This window comes from Lathyrus oleraceus, chromosome 5 (assembly GCF_024323335.1).
Source record: "Lathyrus oleraceus cultivar Zhongwan6 chromosome 5, CAAS_Psat_ZW6_1.0, whole genome shotgun sequence".
Classification (NCBI taxonomy): Eukaryota; Viridiplantae; Streptophyta; class Magnoliopsida; order Fabales; family Fabaceae; genus Lathyrus; species Lathyrus oleraceus.
The window spans coordinates 92,782,162-92,807,202 of NC_066583.1; the positions used below are offsets into that span (position 1 = coordinate 92,782,162).

Consider the following 25,041-nt stretch of genomic DNA (forward strand, 5'->3'; position numbering starts at 1 on the left):
ATTTTTACAGCTTTTATTTTATTCACGAGAACCTATAACTCGCGTACTTGTGCAAGAATAGGCTTGGAGTCTAACATTTTAAAATCAAAGTATTTAGATATTAAAAACTTTTTCATACCTTCCTCTTCAGCTTTGAATTTGAATTCGAGTGCTTTCCAGATCTCTATTGTAGATTGAGTATCAGTGTACAAATCATAGAGACAATCAAATAATGCATTAAGAATATGTCAACGACATATCAATTCATCTTCCTTTTGTTTCTTTGTTCCTTCTCGACTTCATCAGTGTCATCTTCAGTTGATTCTATAACTGGTGTCAAGTCAGGGTCTAAGACAAAGTGAATCTTCAAGGCAGTCAATAGAAACTTCATCTTATCTTGCCAACGGGTGAAGTTTGTTCCAATGAAACCATCCAACTTGAAAAATCACTTTGATGCTTGAAACTGAAGCGTCGTTAGCTATGATTTGAGATACTATAAGACTGTTAGGTAATGCTTCTAGATTGAATGGATCTAGGCTAGAATCATACTCTCGAATGTCTTAGAGTTTATATGCAGAAGTATTTAGGATAATTTAGCCTAGACTTGAGTTGACACAATATGGATGAAAACTCGAATGTAGAGAAGAGAATCTGGAATTTTTCTAAAGAGGATATGTGTTTTGTGATGTGATTTATGAATTCGGAATGATTTATTTATAAGTCATGTTTGTATTGTTTCACAAGGTTGCGCCCCTTGATGAAACAACATCCTTTTAATACACTTTTACCAAGAGATGTATTGTTTCGCCTACAACATTTTCCAAGAGTTGCATGTCTTCATTTAGCAGCACTTCACGAAGTGTTGATTATTTCTGAATTCAAAATTCAAACTTAAGCAACGATTAAAAATAAGATCAATAACCATTTACCACATGTCGACCGAAGGTCGGCCACCAAAACGCCATTGACGTCGCCATATAACCCTGCGAGTAGCCCGATTGCTGCGATGTGTCGTGCCTAAGTGCTCAAGTGCCTCCTACAAACACCCACACCCACGCCCTCGAACTCGGTTCCGAAGCTGGATCTGGTGTCACCGGTGGTAACACCGACGATGAGGTGTATGAAGAAGACAAGTGACATGATGCTTGAGACCACCACACTGGTCCATATGGAAATTTATCCTCTTTTATCATTTTGTTGAGTTAATGAACATAATTCTTTATAAAGGCTTTTAATATGAGTGTTACTTTCTATGTGGGACATTTCCCAAGCATTTATCGACATTTAACCACTTCCATTTTTCTTGTCATTTTGGAACATACCCATGGACATTTATTGTTCATAAATTACAACAATCTTTCACTTGTTCCAATAATGACAAGACCAATTCCAGAAAAGAGAAATAAATAATATTAATACAGTTAAGTATCTTTGAATTTGAGCTTAACCTTAGTAAAGATAACGCAAAGTCTAATTGGAATGTTAGGTAGCAATGCTTTGACTCATTATCCCTTGTGATTATATCGACATTACCTTACGCACACTCTTTAATGGTTCTTCGCCTACATCTCTCACCTATCACTATTTATGGCCACTTGTTTTTCCTGTTTTTGTGAATTTTTCACGAGAGAAACTCCAACTCTCACTTTGAGATGTCACCATCTCAAAATTCACATAGGTGAAGTTCAATTGTATCTATTTTCTTGAGACACTTATCCTCGATAAAGAACTTCATTAAGAGTTTTAAAAAAAATCAACCCTCAATATGTAATAATCAACATTGTCACATAATGTTGCATAAACATCCAAATCAATGGCTTGTTGTTACCCATTGAATCTTAGGTTAAGGTTTCTTAACTTCAGATTGGGTTGCTACCATTGTCGGAACCCTTATTCAAGTAGTTTCAATCTTATACCCTAGATGTACTCTCTACTAAGTCTTTGTAGTGGCTTAGTAAACGGATCAACTAAATTATCGCTTATTCGTATATATGTGAGTGAAATGATCCCATCCTTAAGAACTTACAACAAACAACCAAACACTCTTTTAAAAATTTATGCACAATATGTCCTAGAATTTACTAGTCTATTGTTAATATTATTTTTCAAGAAATTCCCATTTAAGATGCTTTTCCCAAAAGTGCTTTTTCAAATAAGTTATTTTGACTTAAGTGCTTTTTCACTTAATTCACCATTTTTTCCACTACTCGACCGCTCTAGCTTTACACCGATAAGATAAAATTTGGTAATTAACCATTGGTCTCTAAGGTTCGATACTTTTTAAACTACCCCGATATTTTCTGTACACTTGCGGCGTGTCAGTCCCTAAAGATTAGCATGAATGTAATCAAAAGATCCATGTGTTCTTTGTTTACCTTTGTTAAACTTCATTCGACAGGATTTACCAAATACACAAGGTTCACAAAATTCTAGTTTTTCGACCTTGTCACCATACAACAGATTTGGTTTCAACAATTAGACCAAGCCTCTTTCACTGACATGGCCAAGTCCCTTGTGCCATAGCTTAGTCTCTGACACAGGTTTTGTGGATGCCACATCTGCTGAACCACTTACAACCTGAACCTCAAGGGTACACAAGCCTTGTTTCTTCACACCTCTCAGGACTTTCTTCACCCTCTTCATTACCCTTAAGATACTTTGCTCTCATTTGAACACATATCATTTCTTTTCGAATTCACCAAGAGAAATTAAATTTCTTTTAAGATTGAGTACATACCTGACATCAGTCAATAACCTTATTGACTCATCATGGAGCTTGAATCTTACAAATCCAATACTTACAATTTTGCACGCTTTGTTGTTTCCCAACAACATTGGTCCATCATCTTGATCACTTAATTCCTCAAACACGTCCTTGTTTGGAGTCATATGTCAAGTACAACCTGAATCCGTAATCCATCATTGCTAGAGTTATTGCTTGAAACCACCAGGACATCAGATGATTCATAACCATCTTGAACAATGGCTACATTACCATTATCCTTTCCACCATGATTATTCAGTCGATCAAGGCATACTTTTCATGTATGACTCTCCTTCTTACAATGACAATACTTAATAGTAGGAGCATTACCACCATAAGAATTTTGTAGAACTTTACCATTTTTCTCAAACCTACTATCTTTCTTCAAGAATTTCCCCTTAACGAACAAACCTTCACCAATTGTCGAAGGCTTTTGCTCCTTTTGTTTGTTCAAGTCCTTAGAGTACAAGGCATATTGAATGTCATACCCCAAAATTTGCCTGTTAATTTTTATGATAAATTGATTCATGCATGACATTCATTTCACATTTACATTCATTCATTAGCATACATTCTCATATAAATTATAAATTTTAATTTATTTATTATGTGATACAGATATAAAAAATAATAATGATTTTGGTTATCTGTATGATATAAATAAATTATATATATAAATAAAATAGTTTTAATTTAATGATAAATAAAAATAGATTTGAATTTTAATTGTATAATTAAAATTTTAAATTAATTTTATTTGTTAAAGCTCATTAAATTATAATAACTATTTTTTATAATTTAGTGACTCATGTTCAATTTATTCATTATTTATAAATAGTATTTATTTAGTAATTCACGTTTTTTACTTAATAAAATTTATTTATAAGAGTAACATTTTTTAAAAGCCCATAAATTATAAAATAATTTTGGTTGATATAAGTAAGAATAATTTTGATTTTTTAAAATGATGAAAGTAAAAATAGAAATAGGTTTAAATTTTAATTCAATTATGTAACTAAAATTTAAATTAATTTTTATTTGTTAAAAATCATTTAAATTATTTATTATTTATAATAATATTTGTATAAATATTTATTTATAATAATAGATATTTAAGACCAAATCCAAACCAAAAATATATAAATAATCATAGTATTATGATGGTTTTGTTTTATAAAAATAATTTTGGCTCTAATTTAATAACAAAAATTTAAATTTAAATTGTACAAAATGTTAGAGCTAACTCTCCTAAATTATATGGTGAGATCCTAAAGTATAGGAAGGGATCCAAATATTTAGCAAGGTTAAACCCTAATCCACACCATTATAAATACTTCATATAGCTGCAGCGAGAGGGGAGAAGACGGAAAAGAGGAGAGATACAGCAGAAGAAGATACACAAGGCAAGGCAGAAGCAAGAAGGTTCACGGGCAGGGAAAAGAGAAGCAACCATAAAGCACTCATAGAAGAATCAAATCCCCAGTAAGTGTTCATTAGGGATTTTGCATCCAGCATGATTACCTTGCAATACTCCTTAATTCATGCATGAATAATATTGGTTATATATATATATATATATATATATATATATATATATATATATATATATATATATATATATATATATATATATATTGAGATGATGTATTCATGGTTTGATGGATGTTGATATTGCTTTATTCAAGTATACATCTGTTCTTGATATATCATAGCATGTTGGAGAAATTCTGTTTGCATGATTAAAGAATTATATTTGCCATTTAATTATTATTATATGAGTGTTGTTTCTAGCATGATTATGTTTATTTCACATGCTGTTATTACATAATAATGATGATGATATAATGGTGATAATATAAATCCTTGGTTGTCTTTAACATGTATGTGTAAAGTTTGTTTTATCATTATCACTTGCAGTAAAGAGAACTAATACATGAGTAAAATAATATAAGCTTCTTGATTTGTGCATGGCTATTTTTATTATTGCATGATGATTACATATGATCTTATTTTATGTGTGTGGTTTGATATAAGATGAAGTTACAAGTTTGTTATATTCACATGAAAGAAACACCATGAGAAAAATAAAGTAGTTTGTCGTAAGAGAGAAAGCTATAACATGCATGGTGGTGTTATGTCAAAAGGGAAAAATCCATGTAAAATTAATATATATTTTAATGAAGGCGAGTAAATAACGAATGGACCAACATGGCTCGCTGGTAGCTCCCCCTCACTGCAACGTAGAGGTCTTGGGTTTGAGCCCAGGACCTATTTTTTAGCTTTTCAGTGTTTTTACTATGTTTACTCCCTTTCCACTATAATTAATTCACCACTATTTTTCTATTATTAAAATAAAACCCATTAATTAATTTTCTAATTAATATATTATATTAGTTATTTAAACTAGGATATAATTTAATCTAGTTTATTAATTAAATTTTCATATATCACTTAATTAATTAAAATGAGCTATTTTGAATAATAAAAATCTAATTATTATTTTTTAGTTTAATTAGGTTTTATTAATTTGTATGCCCTTTTAATTTTGTACTCGTTAATTAAGATTTATATATTTTATATCCCCTTTTAAATTATGTACCCCATCCCGAAGCCATGTAATAGCGTAGTCTTATTTTTCGCACTTTAATTTTTCCATACTGTGAATATAACTGCCTACATGTATGCTAATAGGATTGCATATGGAAAGATAAATAATCGAACTTAGATAAATTAATTCAAGATAATATATCCGAATCCAATCATTTCCACACTTGCACCTCCAGGGTAACCCTCTCTTTGTTGCCTTACGATATTACGGTCATGTCCCGCGAATGTGGGGATACCCTTAGCAAAGACCCTTTCGATTAAATCATCATCATCCCTAAACAGATAAGTCATAGTCCCTCCGATCAAAAGGTCAATGTCCCTACAAGATAAATCATAGTCCCTCGAACGTTGCCTTCGAATATATGACCTTGTCCCTCGAACGTTGCCTTCGAATATATGACTTTGTCCCTCGATGACCCTTCGTTGTAGCCTACGATTAAATGATGATCGTCTCTTCGAATGCTAAGGTATCCTTACAAATGTTGCCTTCAATGACCAATCGACGATCCCACGATGTCCCTTTACATCCAAAGGATAAGACTACTTACTTCTCAATAGTAAGGACAGTTTTACCCTCCTAAGGATAGGAAATACCTATAAAGACCTTGGTTAGGTATAACTCTTAAATGCTTGCTCACAGCTTAAAATACTTTTCACACTTCACACTTTTCAAAACATCTTTTAGAAAATCACCACTTGGTATACATTCGCACCAGAATCATCGTTGAGTTATATTTTTCTAAACATCTTTCAAAATCAAACGAGATAAACACTTTGTATACATTCGTACAAGAATCATTACAAAGTTAAACTCTCCTTTCAAAATATTTTCTAAACACACCATATTTCTCAAACACTTTCTCAAACAAGGAAAACATAAGTGAGTTAAGCAATTAAGAGCCCATGGATAACCATGGATACAAAGGGTGCTAACACATTCCCTTTGTATAATGTACCTCCCGAACTCAAAATCTAATCAAGGTCTTTCCTGTTCTTTTCTGCCTTTCCTTATTGGATAAAAGAAAAGTCGGTGGCGACTCTTGCTATCCGCAACATAGCTTTTCAAAGCAAAAACACAAAGTCAGTTCACCGTATCACATTGAACATCTTCAAAGATCAACGAATCTCTTACATACAAGAAATTTTCTTTGAAGTGAGCATGAAACTTAGGTAAAACAACAACAACAATAACAACAACGCTTGATCTTTATCATCAATCTTGACCTCAATATTTTCAAGATCAAGAATCAACTTGTTGAACATATCAAGCTGCTCAGCCAAGGCTTTGTCTTCACTCATATTGAATGAATACAAAGTTTGCTTAAGATAGAGGTGAGTGACCAACGATTTGGTCATGTACAAACCTTCAAGTTTTATCCACACACCAACTACAGTTTTCTCCTTTGAAACCTTCCGGAGAACCTTATCACCAAGACTTAATACAATGACGTTGTGGGCTTTTTTGACCATTGTTATATTCTCTTTCTCCAATAAGGTAACATCTATCTTGCTTGATCCTTTCATCACTTCTAACAAACCCCGTTGAACAAGAAAGATTTGCATCTATAAGCGCCACAAACCAAAATCATTCACACCGGTGAATTTTTCAATCTCATACTTTGTTGACAACATCTTCTTCTCCTTTTCCACTACACCAGTTTGTTATGAAATAATGTCACAAATAACAGAACAAAGTTATGAGATGGAGATTGGATTTCTTGAACAAATACAAGAAACCGTATTAGGTTTATGAAAGAGAGAAGAAGGAAGAAAGAGAATTGGTTAAAACTATTTTACTATTCACTTTCTCAATAAGGGTTATAAATTATAAGTGAATATCAACAATTAACCCTTGTCAACAACCTGAGAGAACTAATCTATTTATAGACTACTAAGATAACTTAAGTAACAAGCTAACTTAAAAATTGAGCTTAAACAAAGGCCAATTCGACATACTAACTTAGAATACAAGTTAACATGTTTCGACAACATGCTTGAACAAAGTTTGACTACAACATGCACAACTCCTGTCGAAATATCAATCTATCCCTATCAAAATTAGAGTTCGATCCAAATTCTCACAATAATTATTTTCAAGATGTACTTGATTGAGTGATATTTCTTGAATCATCAATAGAACCAGTCATTTCCTTTATCTTCGCGTTTTAGTATGTTACATATCTGTTTATAAGAAATGAAAATTAATTTACTACCTAAAAATATTTAATATCCCTCCCCCCCCGAAATACTTAGATTTCTTTTTAACCTTTTAAAATGAATAGTAGTTAACTAACAATAAGTTTGCATTGCTATCTTTAGGGGTGTTTAAAATTGAACCGACCTAATAGAAAACCACAAATGGAAAATTAAAAAAACTGCATTTGGCTCGGATGTGTTTGAGCCATTTTTTAACAAAACCGCGGGGTTTGGTTCGATTTGCGGTTTGTATTTGACAAATCGAACCAAACCAAATCAAACCGCATTATGTTAGAACCCGAACTTCACTTCACCCACATCTAACCTAAATCCACACCTATTATGCCTTAGCCTTACGATTATGAACAATTTTCTCTTCCTCACTCTTAAGGTTTAAATTTCAGCCTTCCCAAATCTCTTATAGCATTATCGCGCCTTCTTCGCCAGATACATCTCGCCTCCTATTCTCTAATCTCCACTCTCTTACATTCTTTCTTTTTCACTTCTCATCTTTATGCTATTGTTCTCTCTTTCAATTTCTTTTTTATCGAACATATTCTTCTTTAATCTCTCATCTCTTTGTTCTTTCTTTTTCATCTTCACTAATCTCTCATCTCCTCTATTTTTTTGTTTCATTATAATATTTTTGATATTATTTTATGCTATTATTTTATGTTTATTATTCCACTTTTGTCTAATATGATTTTTATATATTGAATGAGAAGTTGTTGTCCAGATATGATGAACTTTCTTGTTATTTGATAATTTATAAATGACTAAACACAAAGTTATGTTGTCTATTATATGTGTAAGTATGACTCAATAATTTTTTTTTTTGTAAAAAACCGAACCAACTGAACTGAACTAAACCACATTGATTTGATTTGATTTTATTTTTAAAAACCAATTAAATCAGACCAAATCGCATATTTTTTTCTTGGGGTTTGAATGATTTTTAGCGTCAAAATCATCAAAAGTGCAACACAAACACCTAACTATTTTTATAATAAAAACATGTTTTAAAACTTTTGTGAAGGTAAGATTTGATTAGTAAAAAATCGACTCATACACTGAGAAGTTATAGATTCAGCGGCTTCTGCTACCGACATGATAAACTTTTTTTAATAGATAGTATGTAAATATCTCATTAAATACTCTAAATCTTGAAATTTAACTCTGATTCTCATGAGTCTCCGAAACCCAACTCACATAACCTAAAACATAACCTAAACTTTTCTTTAAAAAAAAACTTTTTGTGCTAAAAGCATAAAACTAAAATTGTGTTTATAGCAAAGTACCAGATGATAGATGATAACAAAAATCGCGAGACACTCATGCCTTTGTGACGAGTTTAATCAATTAATAAATTCAGTCTATATATTCTGGGCGTTCTCCAAACAAAATTGGCGTCAACTGCCAAGTGGCTTCTCATTACACAACCAGACGTGGCAGTTTCCTCTGCTTTCAGCTTCATACACTAACCACCGCTATACAATCGAATCCAAACAATGGCTTCTCCGATGCGACTAAGCATTTTTTCAAACAACTGGTGTACATCGTTTTCTCATGCTCCCCCTTCCTTCACTTTGCTTCACTGAGCTCCTTCGCTCCCCACATCAATGAGGAGGAATGCATTCGCCGCTCTCTACCGTCACGCCGGCGCCATTCCTATCTCCTCAAGTAATCTTTCACCTAATTTTCCCAGCAATCTCATCGCTTTCAAAGTCTTTGCTTATTTCATTTGATCACTACACCCTAGAAAGTTTCCAGCGATTCAAACGCAATTACGCAACTTCCTTTGGATGTTTACAAGTTAAATTTACTTGTTGAAATGATTGGATTGAATTTTGATTAGGTTAATAGTGATATTATTGTAGTCCGTGCCATATAGCATTGGTTATATTCAAAATTGAGTTTTCTATTTTGGTTATAGCTTGTTGCTGTTGCTGTTGCTGTTGTAGTCTCATTTTGAGAGTGAATGGTTTTTTCTTGTAGAATTACGACATGAGAGTGCAGCTGATATTATATTAGGTAAATGTGTGCCGCATGAATATCTGACAAGATTGGATTCCTGTTCCCCTTCTTGGCTGTTGCATCAAAATTCGTGAGTGAATTTGGTTCCTTATACACTTGATTTGATTAATATAGAATAGTTTTGTTTTGGTTATATTTTGTGATCTTCAAATTTGTGTATGTGGTGGATTATGGCGCAGATATTCTACTGGTTTCACCAGCGTTCACGGTGAAACTCCGTCTCCTGATTATGCAAGGAGGAGGAGGGAGTCACTGGAAGATAAATTTGGGCTTGCCCTTGGAACTTACAGCTCTAAAAGTTTCAATGCTATATACCGGTTTGGTCCCTTTCTGGCTTTGTACAGGGCTGCAATTATTTCATTTCACGTGTTCAGGCTCACTATGTGGCAGTTGTTCCTTCAAGACATACAAAAAAGAGCGGTTAAGGTAATTGATTATCTGTCGCCAATGCTTTCCATAAGCCTATGCATATGCAATTAGCAAACAAACACACACTGTTATGCATTTGATTGAGAACTAGCCATGAGTAAAAAAAAAGGCTGTGAGCTTCTGACTCGGTACTATGGTAGGGTCTAGGAAAGAGTTTGATCCATCAGATGTATATTATTGATAGCCTTATTTTGTACACTATTTACTAGAGGCTGACTCACGACTCCATATTTGCAGTTACTAAATAGTTGAAAACCTTAATGTAAATGAAAAAATAATCAGCAAATTGCCCGGATTAAAGAACTTAAACCAGTTACGCCACTAAAGAAACTATCAAAGTAACCTCTTTTATTGGAGATGGAAACCTGTTAGGGGAAAGGGGAGACAAACTAAACGGAAATGGAATTGTTAATAGCAAATTGAGTGTGAGTCAACTCAGCCTATTATGCAAATTTTATTCGTGCTTATGAATTAAAGAATTGTTAATGGTGTCTATCGTGGACTCTAATTCGTCTTCTGTTTCAGTACATAGATGTGGTAATGTTATTTTTAGGTCATTGTCTGAAAGCAACTTATATAGCTTAAGTAAAATTTCATGCAAGCAAAGTTCATGATATCGGCATTATAGAATCAAATCATAAATCCATACTACCAATTCTGCTTTGTGGGAAGCGGCTTTCCTTACTCTTCTTGTTCTCAATCTTGAGGATACAAATATTTTTTTTTGCAGTGATGTTGATTATAGTTTCTGTTTCTCTGAGATAAAATCCATGTACCAAATCGATTTACGTTTTCATGTTCGTCTCTGTCGACAATCAAGAATTTGTCCGCGTGCTTATTTTGTCCCACTGTTTTAATTTGGTCACTTATGTTTGATAATTTGTCAGTTTTTAACATCATGTGTATTTATAAACCGCCTGGCATTTTATTCCTTTAATACCCGGTGAATTTAATTGAAAATCGAGTATTCATCCTGTTATGACTGTTTGTTCACATGATCATAAGGTTCTTTGTAACTTCTGTTTTTTGTTGCCTAGGTTAATGAAGCTCGGTTTTGTTTGGGTATACTGCGCAGCTTATTGCCCAAGATACTTTCTCTAAGTTTATGTTAAAACTCAGTTGCTAGTTAGTAGTTAAATTGTTGTCAAATTAGTTATTGCAAAATACCACCTTCGCTCATATTTGGACCTCTATAGGAATAGATACTGAATTTTATTCTCATTACATTCAGAAATATAGTCAAGATTGGACTCAAATTTTCTCTGAAAGTTCTTTGTACATTTTCTTACACTTTCTTACCTTGTTATTTCTCAATGACTCCAAATTATAATATGGTTTCATTATCTGATAATGAGAGGCATGACTTCTTGAAATTCATTCTCTTTCCTTGATATCACTCTGTAGCTTCGGCTCTAACAAATGTCTCATCAAATTTCTGTGGAGCTAGTTGAGAAAAATCATCTCTATTGGAAGCAACAAATAGAAGGTGGTATTCGAAGGCACAAGTTGTGCAGTGTCTTGAGGTTAATCCTTCATTACCACCACAGTTCTTCAGAGAAAGATTAAAATGAAGCCATTGTTAATCCCGAGCACTCAGGTTGGGACCAGCAAGATTCACTCCTTCCTACCTACTCCCTTCAATTTCCCATTTCCCATATTTTCTGCCTAGCCTCCTTGTATATGTGCAGTGCCTTTGCACTTGTGGCAGATTTGGGAGAAAATCTTCGACTTTTTCCATGCTTTTACATAGGGGTGGCAAAACGGGCTCGGCCCGCTGGGCATGCCCGTTTTGCCCGCACTTGGGGCGGGCCAAGGATTTAGGCCCTCACCCTCAAATGTGTCCGCCCCGCCCCGCCCCATTTTTTTCGCGGGCTTTTGCGGGCACGTGTATTTACATAAATTTTTGCATTTTTAGACTTAAAGAGTGCAGTGCCCGCGGGCTTTCCCCGCCCCGCCCTCACTTTTTTTCGGGATGAGTCTAAGTTTTAGGCCCACTTCCTCAACTATGACCGCCCCACCCCGCCCCGTTTTTTTGCGGGGCGGGCATACCCGTTTGCCACCCCTTTACACTTAAGAAAAACAGAGTCAACTTTAGTGTCAAGAAAGGGAACAAATTTATTTGAGAGTTTCTAGCTCTAGCTCAAATAATGAAGACTATAAATTTAACTATTGTGTAATTATTCAAATTAAAGTTACGACCATGTGTCTGCTTTATATTGGTAAAGAGTTGGCAATGTAAGACTATTGTGTCTTGTAATGTACTCTCAAGTGTCAATCATGTATTTAAGCACTACAAGATTTACCAAACCACATATATTTCTTCCACTAAATTTTTTTCCTGCAATAGAGTGCATATTTATTTTTTTAGTACTTATTAGTGAAAAAACTGACAGGAATGAACAGTGATGTCAATACAATTTTTTGCAGTTTCGTGAAACTCTAATACGCTTGGGTCCTTTCTACATTAAGGCAAGTTTCTTTCACAGGTTATTTCATGTTGGTTTCTGGTTTCATCATGTCTTTTTCTTTCATTCCCTGCCTTATTCTTTTTATACTGCAATGTTCTTGCTGTAGTTTGGCATATGCACTTTCCATTAGCATTATTTTCTCTTTATCATACAAACTTATTATAACTCTAAAGTAAGTTTTTGTCTGGTTCCTAATGTAAAATAATTTGACCATTTCAAAGGCTTTCCATTACATTACAAAACAAAATGTTTTTTTTATCTGTTTTATTTCAAAATAAATCACCTGCTTTTATCCATTTTTACTCATAGAAATCAATAATCATGTTTCCAGTTCTTAAGCTCTAACAATAGTTACCCCCTTTTATTTATATTACTCTCCGAGGTTTTTGTTTTTGTTTTTTCTTTCTTTTTTTCTGAGAACACTTAAATATGGGTGTCTCATATCATCATTACAAAGTTATATATACCGAGTGAAACAAGTATACTTGTTATATTAAATTTATCAATACGGTTATTTTGTTTGACTAGTCTGCACATGAATACAGCTCGGGCAGGCATTGAGCACTAGACCTGACATATTACCAACAGTATACTGTCAAGAACTTGCTAAGTTACAGGTACACTGGCTTCTTCCATTTTACTTCAGTGAAAATCAATCAAGCACTATAGATGCATATATTGACCTTTTCCGTGTTTCTGTTTTTGTTATATCTTGTATTGATGAAAACTTTTAAACTTTTATTTATGCTAGGATCAAATACCTCCATTTCCAACTGATGTTGCAATCAGATCTATTGAAACCCAGTTTGGTGCTCCTATTGATGAAATTTTTAGTGACATTAGCCCAGCACCTATTGCAGCAGCATCGTTAGGGCAGGTTTATAAAGGTTTGTTACCAGTAAAAATGATAGAATTCTACTCTGTTTGCATATTTGTTCGGCTTCTTGTTCTTAAATTTGGAACTTCAGAGTAATATGGACATGTTTGAGGAAGATTGAAGTGTTTAATTTTGTTGCTTCAAGTATTGCAGCTCACCTGCATTCTGGAGAACTTGTAGCTGTTAAAGTTCAGAGGCCTGGCATGTCACTTTCGTTGACCCTTGATGCTTTGCTATTCCATATGATTGGGGGCCAATTTAAACGGTTTGCAAAGGCTCGCAAAGATCTTCTAGTAGCAGTTAATGAAATGGTGAGTTCCTTTACCTTAGCACACAAATCTATTGTCTGCATTGTACATGACCTATTTTTCAACTAATATTGATAAACTAATATGTTAGGAGTGCTGATAATGTGCAGAGCACTAAGCCTTTGTTAGTTTATCATAGGAGAAACAAAAATTAGTTATCTCTGTACTATAGTCAGTTTGTAAGTCTGTTATCCTTTCTGTTGTTTGTTAGGATAGTTAGTTAGTTAGTTCCTGGCATAAGTTGTTTAGGAAATATGCCTATTTATATTAAATATCCTTTTCTTGAGAGGGGGATTTTATTATCTGATTGTTTTAGTTGTTCGACTGGAAAGTTCAGTGAGAGGGGGGAGTATATTCTTGTGTACCTTTCTTTTAATTCAATAAAACTATAGGGACCAATAATTCCCTTTTGGTATTGTGTTTTTTCAAAAGAGCCTAACATAATATCTGAAACCCATTTCAAACAGTATGGTTTTATTTTCAAATGTGTCTGAGCATGATCATTACACCAGTCGACTACTATGGAGACAATTATATTTCAGTTTACATTGCAATTACATTTTATATTATTCATTGTAAATTAATGCAACAGGTCAGGCACATGTTTGATGAAATTGATTATGTCCTAGAGGGGAAAAATGCTGAGCGGTTTGCTTCTCTCTACTGTGCGTCTTCAAGTAAGCTCAACATCTGTGGCAAAAACTCCATTTGCTGTTTTCTTTGATTGTACCTTTGGCATGTCCCTAGTTCAAGTGTTCAACCATATGTTGTAATCCCAGATTCAAAAGGATCAATGCTTAACCAGATGTTACTTGAAGCATTTCTCCTTGATCTTTTAAAATATCAGCTTAGAAGCAATTTACATATGAAAATCCTAGCTTGCTGGTATTTGAACCAATGATTGTCCTCAAATATGAGGGCAGTGTGCATTTGTAATGTGACATACATTTTTGTCTCTTTACTTAAATGATGCATAGTTCTTTAGAATGCAATTTGGATTACTGTTTCTTTTGGTTATATACTGATGAACAGGGCCACAAATATGCAGGCGGAGGTAGTATAAAAAACAATAGAGCAAAGTCAATCAAAGCTCCCAAAATATACTGGGACTATACATGCACCACTATACTGACTATGGAGTGGTTGGATGGAATTAAGCTTACAGATGAGACAGGCTTGAGTAAAGCTTCTTTGAACAGAAGGGAACTCATTGACCAGGTATGAGCCACACAAGTTTTCTTGGACACATGCTAACAACAATTTACATGCATGATATATCTCTTTCATGCCTTTGTTCGTCTGCTGTATGTATATTTATTAAATTAGTATGCTTACGCATATTTATGAATAGTATTAAACACACACATGCATTTTCTTTTGGCCATAATTAACTGCTTGTTTACTTAAAACTCCACGTACTATCAATTGACGTCCTTGTATCTTTCTCATGACTTTGTAGGGATTATACTGCTCTCTGAGGCAAATGCTTGAGGACGGTTACTTTCATGCTGATCCTCATCCTGGAAACCTTGTTGCGACAAATGATGGATCACTTGCATATTTTGACTTTGGAATGATGGGGGATATTCCTAGGCATTATCGTATTGGACTTATTCAAATGGTGAGAAATGTTTGAACATTACTCATTTTAATGGGTGTAACTTAAATTAGTTAGTGCAACATATTTTCTACCTCATTTGATGGCAATTTCTATGGAAAAAAATGCTTGAAAAGGTCAATGTGCATTAAGGATGATAGACATGCCAACATTTGACATTGTTGATATTTGTAAATATAATATTAAGAATATTTGTATATCGAATAGTCCCACATCGACTATATCATGTAATTAGTTATAATCTCTGTATATATAATAAAGTCTTCATAGTGCTTTTCAAAACACACGGTTTATTCAAATGTCTCTTAGTCTCTTGTATTTCAACATGGTATCTAGAGCCTACTAAGAGGCAATTCTTTCTTCGCCGTGCTTTACCCGGTTGACCCACTGTCTTCCGGCGAGATTTTTTTTTTCCTTTTGCAAACTGTGTCATCACTCCGGTTTGCCTCTCACTTTTCAAAATTCTTCGGTAACCTACTAGTAAAAGCGCGTCTTCCGATCCAGCCGTTCCCCACTTTTCATTGGCAGAAACCTCCGCATGTGACAACACGTCCGACGGCTGATCCCGACAATTTTCCCACCGCTCCACTCTTCATAAGGCCGCATGTGACAGCACGTCCGACGGATCCAGCCGTTCCCCACTTTTCATTGGCAGAAACCTCCGCATGTGACAACACGTCCGACGGCTGATCCCGACAATTTTCCCACCGCTCCACTCTTCATAAGGCCGCATGTGACAGGACAGCACGTCCGATGGCTGATCCCGACAATTTTCCCACCGCCCCACTCTTCATAAGGCCGCATGTGACAGCACGTCCGACGGCTGATCCCGACAACTTTCCCGCCGCTCCACTCTTCATAAGGCAATTGTTTCAGATCCGATACTCATGGCTCATCCTCCTAACTATACGCCAAACTACGATGATTTCCTTAGGTGGTATCAGAATTATCAGAACTTAGATTCTACTGCTTCGGTAGCACACACCGGTAATTCATCTGCTTGTCTCTCTCTGGTGTGTCTGATCATGTTACCGGTAATAAAAATCTTTTTTCTTCCCTCTCTACATCCGGTTTCATCTGAAGGGATTAGTACTGTTTAAATTCTACCTTCTCTCTCGGTTACTTCTGTCCTCTATGTACTTAATTGTCCATTTAATTTACTTTCAGTCAGTCGTTTAACTCGTTCTCTTGATTGTAGTGTCACCTTCACTAACAATAATGTTACCCTACAGGATCGGAGTTCGGGACAGACGATTGGTGTCGGATGTGAGTCTCAAGGCCTTTATTACCTCTCAGTGTCATCTCAGACATGCTCAGCCAAAGATTCTCCACTCACTATCCATGCTCAGTTAGGTCATCCCAGTCTTTCCAAACTACATAAGTTGATGCCAAATTTATCGAAGGTATCTAATTTACATTGTGAGTCGTGTTAGCTAGGGAAACACACTCGTGGTCAGTTTTCCAATTGAGTCAATAAACGAGCTTCGTCCCCTTTTGCTTTAGTTCACATCAATGTTTGGGGTCCCTCACGTACTGTTTCTACTCTTGAGTCTAGGTATTTTGTCACCTTTATTGATGATTTTTCATGTTGCACATGGTTATTTTAATGAAGAATAGATCTCAATTATTTTTTATTTTTGAACAATTCTATCAAGAAATAAGAACTCAATTCGGTGTCTCTATCCGTACCTTAAGAAGTGACAATGCCCGTGAATATTTATCCCAACAATTTCAGAATTTTATGTCACACAATGGTATTCTCCATCAAACATCTTGCCCTCACACACCTCAACAAAACGGGGTAGCCGAACGCAAAAATCGGCATCTTGTAGAAACCACTTGGACCCTACTTCTCCATGGTAATGTTCCACTTTGGTTTTGGGGGGATGCTGTGCTAACGGCATGTTACCTTATAAGTCGCATGCCCTCATCTGTCCTTAACAATAAAATCCCTCATTCAATCCTTTTTCCCAATTCCCCACTTCACCCAATTCCTCCCCGAGTCTTCGGGTCCACATGTTTTGTACACAATCTCTCTCCTGGTCTTGATAAACTCTCGGCTCGATCACTGAAGTGTGTCTTTCTTGGTTATCATCGATCCCAAAAAGGTTATCGTTGTTATTCACATACTCTACAACGATACCTAGTATCGGCCGATGTTACCTTCTTCGAGTCGGTTTTATATTTCAAGTCCAGTCACGTAACTCCAGAACCCATTCAGGAAAGTACTCCCGCACCTTTTTCGGCAGTTGTTAATGTCCCGCCTGCCATTATCCCCCATCAGTCTAGGGCTCCTGACCCACCCACTTCTCGATCACTTCAAACATATCAGCGTCGTCACCCAACGCCTGTCGTCCCTGTCCCTGAGGTCATTGAAAACTCTCCTCCGATGCCTCCGCCATCACCGGATCTAATCCTGCAACCTGAGTCCAATCTTCCGATTTCCCTTCGAAAAGGTATACGTCAAACACGAAATCCTTCTCCACATTATATTGATTTATGTTATCATCGTCTTTCCCCTTTGCAGTATACATGTTTGTCTTCTTTGTCTTCTGTTTCTATTCCTAAAACTTTAGGTGAAACATTATCTCACCCTGAGTGGAGACAAACAATGATTGATGAAATGTCTGCTCTTCAAAGCAGTGGTACCTGGGAACTGGTTCCTCTACCCCATGGGAAATCTTTCGTAGGTTCTCGTTGGCTTTATACAGTGGAGGTTGGTCCAGATGGTAAGATTGATCGATTTAAAGCTCGCTTGGTAGCCAAAGGATACACTCAGGTTTTTGGAATGGATTATAGTGATACCTTCTCGCCTGTAGCCAAGATGACATCTGTTAGACTTCTTCTAGCCATTGCAGCCATTCGACATTGGCCTCTTCATCAACTTGACATCAAAAATGCTTTTTTACATGATGATCTTGAAGAGGAAGTATATATGGAGCAACCACCTGGATTTGTTGCTCAGGGGGAGTCATCGAATATGGTGTGTAGGTTACACAGGTCTCTTTATGGTCTTAAACAATCTTCGAGAGCTTGGTTCGGCAGATTCAGCACTGTAGTACAACAGTTTGGTATGGTCCATAGTGAAGCTGACCATTCTGTTTTTTATCGTCACTCAGCCCAAGGGTGTGTTTATCTTATTGTGTATGTAGATGATATTGTCATAACTGATAATGATCAGCAGGGTATACTCCAGTTAAAGCAACATCTCTCGAATCAATTTCAGACAAAAGATCTTGGTAAACTTCGCTATTTCTTGGGTGTTGAGGTAGCCCAATCTAAAGATGGTTTGATGATTTCTCAGCGGAAATATGCTATGGATATTTTAGAAGAAACATGTTTGTTGAATGCTAAACCAGCTGATACTCCTATGGATCCCGGTGTCAAACTACTACCCAATCAGGGGGAGCCTCTATCTGGCTTAGGAAGGTATAGAAGATTGGTTAGAAAGTTGAATTATCTCACAGTCACTCGTCCAGACATTTCTTTTGCAGTTAGTGTGGTAAGTCAGTTTTTAAACTCCCCTTGTCAGGAACACCTGGATGTTGTTATTCGGATTCTGAGATACATCAAAGGTGTTCCAGGAAAAGGTCTAGTGTATGAAAATAAAGGACATACTCCGATAGTTGGATACTCCGATGCTGATTGGGCAGGGTCATCCATTGATAGACGATCCACCTCTGGGTATTGTGTACTTGTTGGAGGAAACCTTATATCTTGGAAAAGTAAGAAACAAAACGTAGTTGCAAGATCAAGCGCCGAGACAGAGTATAGGGCCATGACAATGACAACATGTGAACTTATTTGGTTAAAACAGTTGTTCAAGGAACTTCAAATTGAAGAAGCAAGACCAATGACACTTATTTGTGATAATCAAGCCGCATTGCATATTATTTCAAATCCAGTCTTCCATGAGAGGACCAAACATATTGAGATAGACTGTCACTTTATCAGAGAGAAAATTGAATCAGGTGACATTGTCACAAACTTTGTCAACTCTAATGATCAATTGGCAGACGTGTTTACAAAATCTCTGCGAAGCCCCATAACTAATTATATATGTAACAAGCTTGGTGCATTTGACTTATATGCTCAAGCTTGAGGGGGAGTGTTGATATTTGTAAATATAGTATTAAGAATATTTGTATATCGAATAGTCCCACATCGACTATATCATGTAATTAGTTATAATCTCTCTATAATAAAGTCTCCGTAGTACTTTTCAAAACACACGGTTTATTCAAATGTCTCTTAGACTCTTGTATTTCAACAGACATCATACTTATTTCTATGGGTTTAACAATTGATTTGGGTGATGTATGTCAACTTAGGAACGGACTTCCTATCTGTGATCCATGCATGTGTTGTGTTTTGACTACTTTACTTTTCTTTATCATTTTCAAATAATTTTTTTATGATCTCTCTCAGAGCACACAAGAAAGTGTATTGCATATTTACAGGAAATTTCTTTTGTGATGCCAATGATATTCGCAAATATAAGAAATTGATGGTAACCCCAAAGTTAAGTAAACATTACTGAAAACATAACAATGGATAAATAGTAGTATTTTATTGTTAATAGAACAATGATAGTAGTAGAGGATTTCTCTAACTAATCCCTGAGCAAAGCTCCAACACAACACAGGTATCTTACTATGGCCCTAAAAGAAAGGTATTCCCATCATACCTTCCAACTCCAAACAATTCCCCTTCATATATAAATAAAGATAACTTGTATTATTTAGCTCTAATGGGCCACATACTAATAATCTAATTGACCCTACTTAGCCACTCTAGTAATTACTTAAACACCTTCTCGTATTGGGTCCTAACAAAAATCTTTTCATTCATTGGATTCTGATATCTGTAAGTTTATTCTCTTGGATTAAATGTACCTAAACTCTCATTGTCTGCATATTTATTAATTCATTTTGGAATCTCTCTGTATTGTGATACAACACCTTGCTGAGATACCCAATTTTCCCTAATTGTCCGTGTCTAGTACTAAGTTTTTCTCTCTTTCAGATTGTGCACTTTGTTAATCGCGACTCTCTGAGCTTGGCAAATGACTTCCTTTCTTTGGGATTTATTCCTGAAGGGGTTGATATACATTTAGTTTCTGATGCACTGCAAGCATCCTTTTCGGACAGGAGTCATCGGACTAGTGAATCTCAAGATTTCCAGGTTCGTTTGTATTTTATCTGCATCTAAGGATCAATTGTTTGCTTCTCAAGATTTCCCGGATTGTTTGTATTTTATCTGCATCTAAGGATCAATTGTTTGCTGGGTAATAGCTGTAACTGGTATTATATTTTGGTCATCAACCTTAATATCACAAAGCAGAGATTCGGAGAATTTTCTCATATGTCAATTGAGAGGCTTGGTAGGAACTACATTGGGAAGGACTGGTTGTGCACAAACTATGCTTCTCTATTGTGATTATTAGTAGAGATAGGAATGCCTGAATTTTCAAGGATAACTCTTTGATGCAAACCCTGCTTCGGGATAAGTAATTAGTAGTCTCTTATTAGCCTCTTGTTGGATGTCAACTGATGGGTTTTTGTATCTAGTTTGCCTCAAATATGTAGAGAGACAGGTGTGGCGATACTCACTCTCTGATGCCAGTTGGCCTCAAATATGTAGAGAGACTGCTGGGCGATGCTCAGTTATTTGGCTTTTCAGGCATTTTATTAGAATGTCAGTTCTTTTAGAAGGGGGAGAAGTTGTACATTAGAAGGGCTTTTTCTTCTATGTTGCTATACATGTTTTTCACTGAAGTTGAATAAATTATAATTTCATGTGTACCCACCACGTGCACACAAAATGCGACACGACAACTACCGTTTGTCATTTATTTTTAGGCTTTTTAACAGTCCAGCTGTCATTTATTTTTAGGCTTTTAATAGTCCAACATCTTGTTGGGACTTTCGGGGGAGCCTTTAACACTGGGTTGAATCATCACTTTGAACTAAGAGCAATCATACAAGTGAGAGACACACCGCATCCTCGGCCAAAAGGCATAAGGTGAATGGGTCTTTTCATTTATACGGTGTTTAACATCTACTCTTTCCATTCAATGTGGGACTTGTAACTCATGGGAGCCTTTAACACTTGGTTGATTCATCACATTGAACTAAGAACAATCACATAATTAAGAGAGACATCCCTCCTTCACCCAAAACCTTAAGACATTTAGTTTATGGATCCTCTCACTTATATCTTGCCCAACCTTCACTTTTTCTAAGCAATGTGGGACCTCAAACTCACACTTGTTACTCATAACTTACCTACTTCCTGGTGACATCTATATAACAATGCTCTAAAATCTGCCTCGCTTTATTATCTCTCCATGCTGCTGGGCTTGAAAGCCTCAAAATTGTTTCCTAAATTAATAAAATTTCATTGATCTTTTCCTCATAATGTCTTTTAACAACCAGCACTTTGTTTTCATATCTATCTAAAGCACAATTTCAGGGTATCATGCCTCTGTATTTAAAGTTTAATCTTTCTTTGGATTTCAGGGAATCATGAACCAACTATATGCTATCATGTATGAATTTAACTTCTCCCTCCCACCAGACTATGCTCTGGTTATAAGAGCACTGGGATCACTAGAAGGGACAGCTAAAGCTCTGGATCCTGATTTTAAGGTCATTGAGAGTGCATATCCTTTTGTTATTGGGAGACTTATAGCAGACCCAAGTCCTGATATGAGAAGAATTTTGAGGGAACTTGTCATTCGTAACAATGGATCGATAAGGTGGAATCGGCTTGAGCGTCTGGTATGATATATCTAGGCTTTTCTGCTCTGCCACACAATGTAATTGTTATGTGGAATGTTGACTCCAATGTATTTTGAAAGCTCACCAATTTAAAACTGAAATTCAGAGTTAAAGTATAACTACTTGCGTTGTATGTATCATAATAACTTACCCAAATAGAAGGAAATTCTCTTTGACACACTCACACACAGCAATCACATAAATTATGATCACTAAGATGTATCATAGTTTCTTTTAGCCGGGCTTGCTTATTAGAATTGTATAATCACTAACCCTCTCTAGTATGTTGCATTGTAAATGCAAATCCCATTTGTTTCTGCACTAAAATTTGAATATTCTTCTGGATAGAATTATTATACAACTTTGGACTAAATATAGCATGACTGCCATTCTTGCTTCAGGTAGCAGCTATATCCGAACAAGCCTCAGAGCTAACTGGAGACCCTAATCCTGAAAAGTTCTCAAACCCTTCAGTTTGGAAATTATTTGACATGCATGCTGTCGTTGATTCGACTGAAGATCTTTTATTATTCATATTATCAGATAAGGGTCACAGAGTGCGTCTTTTCCTTCTACGGGATATAGTAGAAGCAGCTGACGTGTTTCTACAAGATGAAGTGATTGATTGTGCATTAAATGGGAAGCCTGAAGACCAGAGGTTATTTCTCTTTGAGGTATTGTCTTTTGTTAAAAGAAATCTGTGTATCCAGGGCAATGCAAAGTTTATTATGGCTCCCTGTCATGTAGATAGGTTCTTGATGGCAATATGGGGTGAAGTACATGAGTCTTAGTATTAGAGGGCACAGTGGGATAGTCGATGATGGGGTGGTAGTAATGGACACTGTTCTTTTAGTGTTGTTTAAACCCGGAACCCATATCCCTTACCGACAATGCTGAAGGGTAAGGTTTTTTGGTTGGGTTGAGTCTGTTATGTCTGGTATGATGAGCGAAAGGAGGGAGGGGTAGGTGACAAACGTAACTACTTAATAATTTTTCTCCATCAAACAGAGCCTATATATATTTAAGTTTTTTCTTTTCTAAATATTTCAGGAGCGTACTATCCTCGCTAGGATTGGAAAAGGCTTTCAATACATTCGTGATGTGGTGAAGTTGGCGCCAGGGGAATGGACAGTAATGCTTATTCGGATGGCAGTGAAGCCTGAGGTTCACAAATTTGCTTTAGACATTATTTCAGCTTTAGCTTTGCGTTCTAGTCATAGATTGCAGGTAGCTTATTGGCTCTATTTATCGATAATTCTGCACAAATTATCAGATTAAATTTTAGAAGTACAGCCGTTGACATTTGTGAACTAGAAATTAGTAAACATTTCCACATTCTCTTTGCATGAAGATTCTAAGTTTGTTGCCACACATTCTACGGTAGTATGTTTTTTTGACAGTTCGTAAATAAAATAAGTTGATAATTACTATCCTAAATTCTATGGATGGACAGTTATTCTTTTAGACAATGGAGAAAAAAAATAGGAAATTTATTTAAACGCCAAACCACTATTTAATTTTTATGGTAAATAGTTATTATGGAAAAAACATGCATTAGCAAATTGTTATAACTTAGTCTTTCTGAAAGTTTTATGAAGGCGAGCAAGGTTATCGAGTATTAATACATAAAAATGTATGGATTTGCATTTTTAGGTGCCAAAAATAAATAATTTTTCTTATAGATTCGAGATGTATTTTCGAAATGTCAAACACAAGTAAATAGGAGTGAGTGATTGAATCGTGTAAAACATAAATGTACATGTAGTCATATGATATGATCACAAGCAACAGAAGTTAGTACATACTACTTTATCTTTGATGTGGATTTATGTACACTTTTTCACTAAGTTCTTCATGCATCACTAAGCTCTTCATGTAAGATGAAGTTCCCATCCTTTTACTACTGCAAATAGTTAGTAAACATTTAACTACATTTAACTGTAGTCATTTTTGCCACAGGTGCAAATATTTCATTGAAGTCTAAGTATTTTACTTGTGTGAATCCTTTTGCTACTAATTGAGTTCCTTTTGCTACTGATCGAGTTTTATATTTCTCAATCTCTCTTGTAGCCTTGTACTTAATCTTATACGTTAATTCTCAAGTTTCATTATTTTCCAAGGCTTTAAATTCTTATGCCATTGCCTCCGCCATACTTAGTATTTTACTCCTTGTGAATAGGATTTTTGCTCTTCATCATTAGTGAGGACTGCAAAGTATGCTTGATGTTTTAGAAAAAAATGATTATAACTTAAAAAAATGGAAATAGGATAAGCCACACTTGAAGAATAATTGGTCTTTGATGAAGCACATTCGGGATTTATAGCTTAACCGTAACCATCCTTCAAACGAAAAGAAGGTTAATTTCTAGGAGGTAATTGTAACTCTCCTTAGTTATGACTCCCTTTTCGCTATTGAAGTCTTCTTCTCCCATATTCCCCTCAATTAATTTAGGTTTATGGTTTGATGGATCCTCTCATAAATTGCTTATCTCTTCATCATTGTAATTTGAAGGGATTTCATTATTGTGGACAACATTAAGTTCTTCTTCTTGAAGATTAGGAGTATAGATTATCTCTTTCTCTATTGAATGATGTTTAGTTTCTCCTTGATCAAATAAATGCATTGATTCTTCTTTTATTTGATTTTAATATTTATATAAACTTGTATGATTCACTTGTATGATTCTTAATACTACTGGTTGTATCATACTGTCTCAAGGTAAATGGAAATATATGTTCATAAAAGACAACATCCCTCAATGTGGTAAAAGTGTGTCTTAATTATATGCACTCCATCCTTTTTGTCCTTGAGGATAACCAACAAATACATGTTTATATTTGAACATTATATATAATACATGTTTAGATTTGCACATACTCACAAGTATGTCCAAGGAACCGGGCAACGTTCAAGAGGTAGGTCGCGCCCTTAAGAAGGGGTCAACTAAGAATCCCCCATCCTTTGAGAGATAAGGAGCC

General features: G+C 35.4%; 1 protein-coding gene across 1 annotated transcript; it reads left to right on the plus strand.

Moving 5' to 3' along the window:
* Positions 1–8,753: 8,753 nt before the first annotated feature.
* Positions 8,754–23,412, plus strand: LOC127087804 (uncharacterized). The gene is made up of 14 exons (XM_051028729.1): positions 8,754–9,226; positions 9,542–9,650; positions 9,760–10,006; positions 12,437–12,478; positions 13,023–13,094; positions 13,229–13,364; positions 13,508–13,665; positions 14,255–14,339; positions 14,711–14,880; positions 15,122–15,283; positions 20,306–20,464; positions 21,802–22,062; positions 22,464–22,736; positions 23,113–23,412. The coding sequence occupies exons 1-14, from the start codon at positions 9,166–9,168 to the stop codon at positions 23,338–23,340; spliced, it is 2,163 nt and encodes a 720-aa protein (XP_050884686.1). The 5' UTR covers positions 8,754–9,165; the 3' UTR covers positions 23,341–23,412.
* Positions 23,413–25,041: the final 1,629 nt, after the last annotated feature.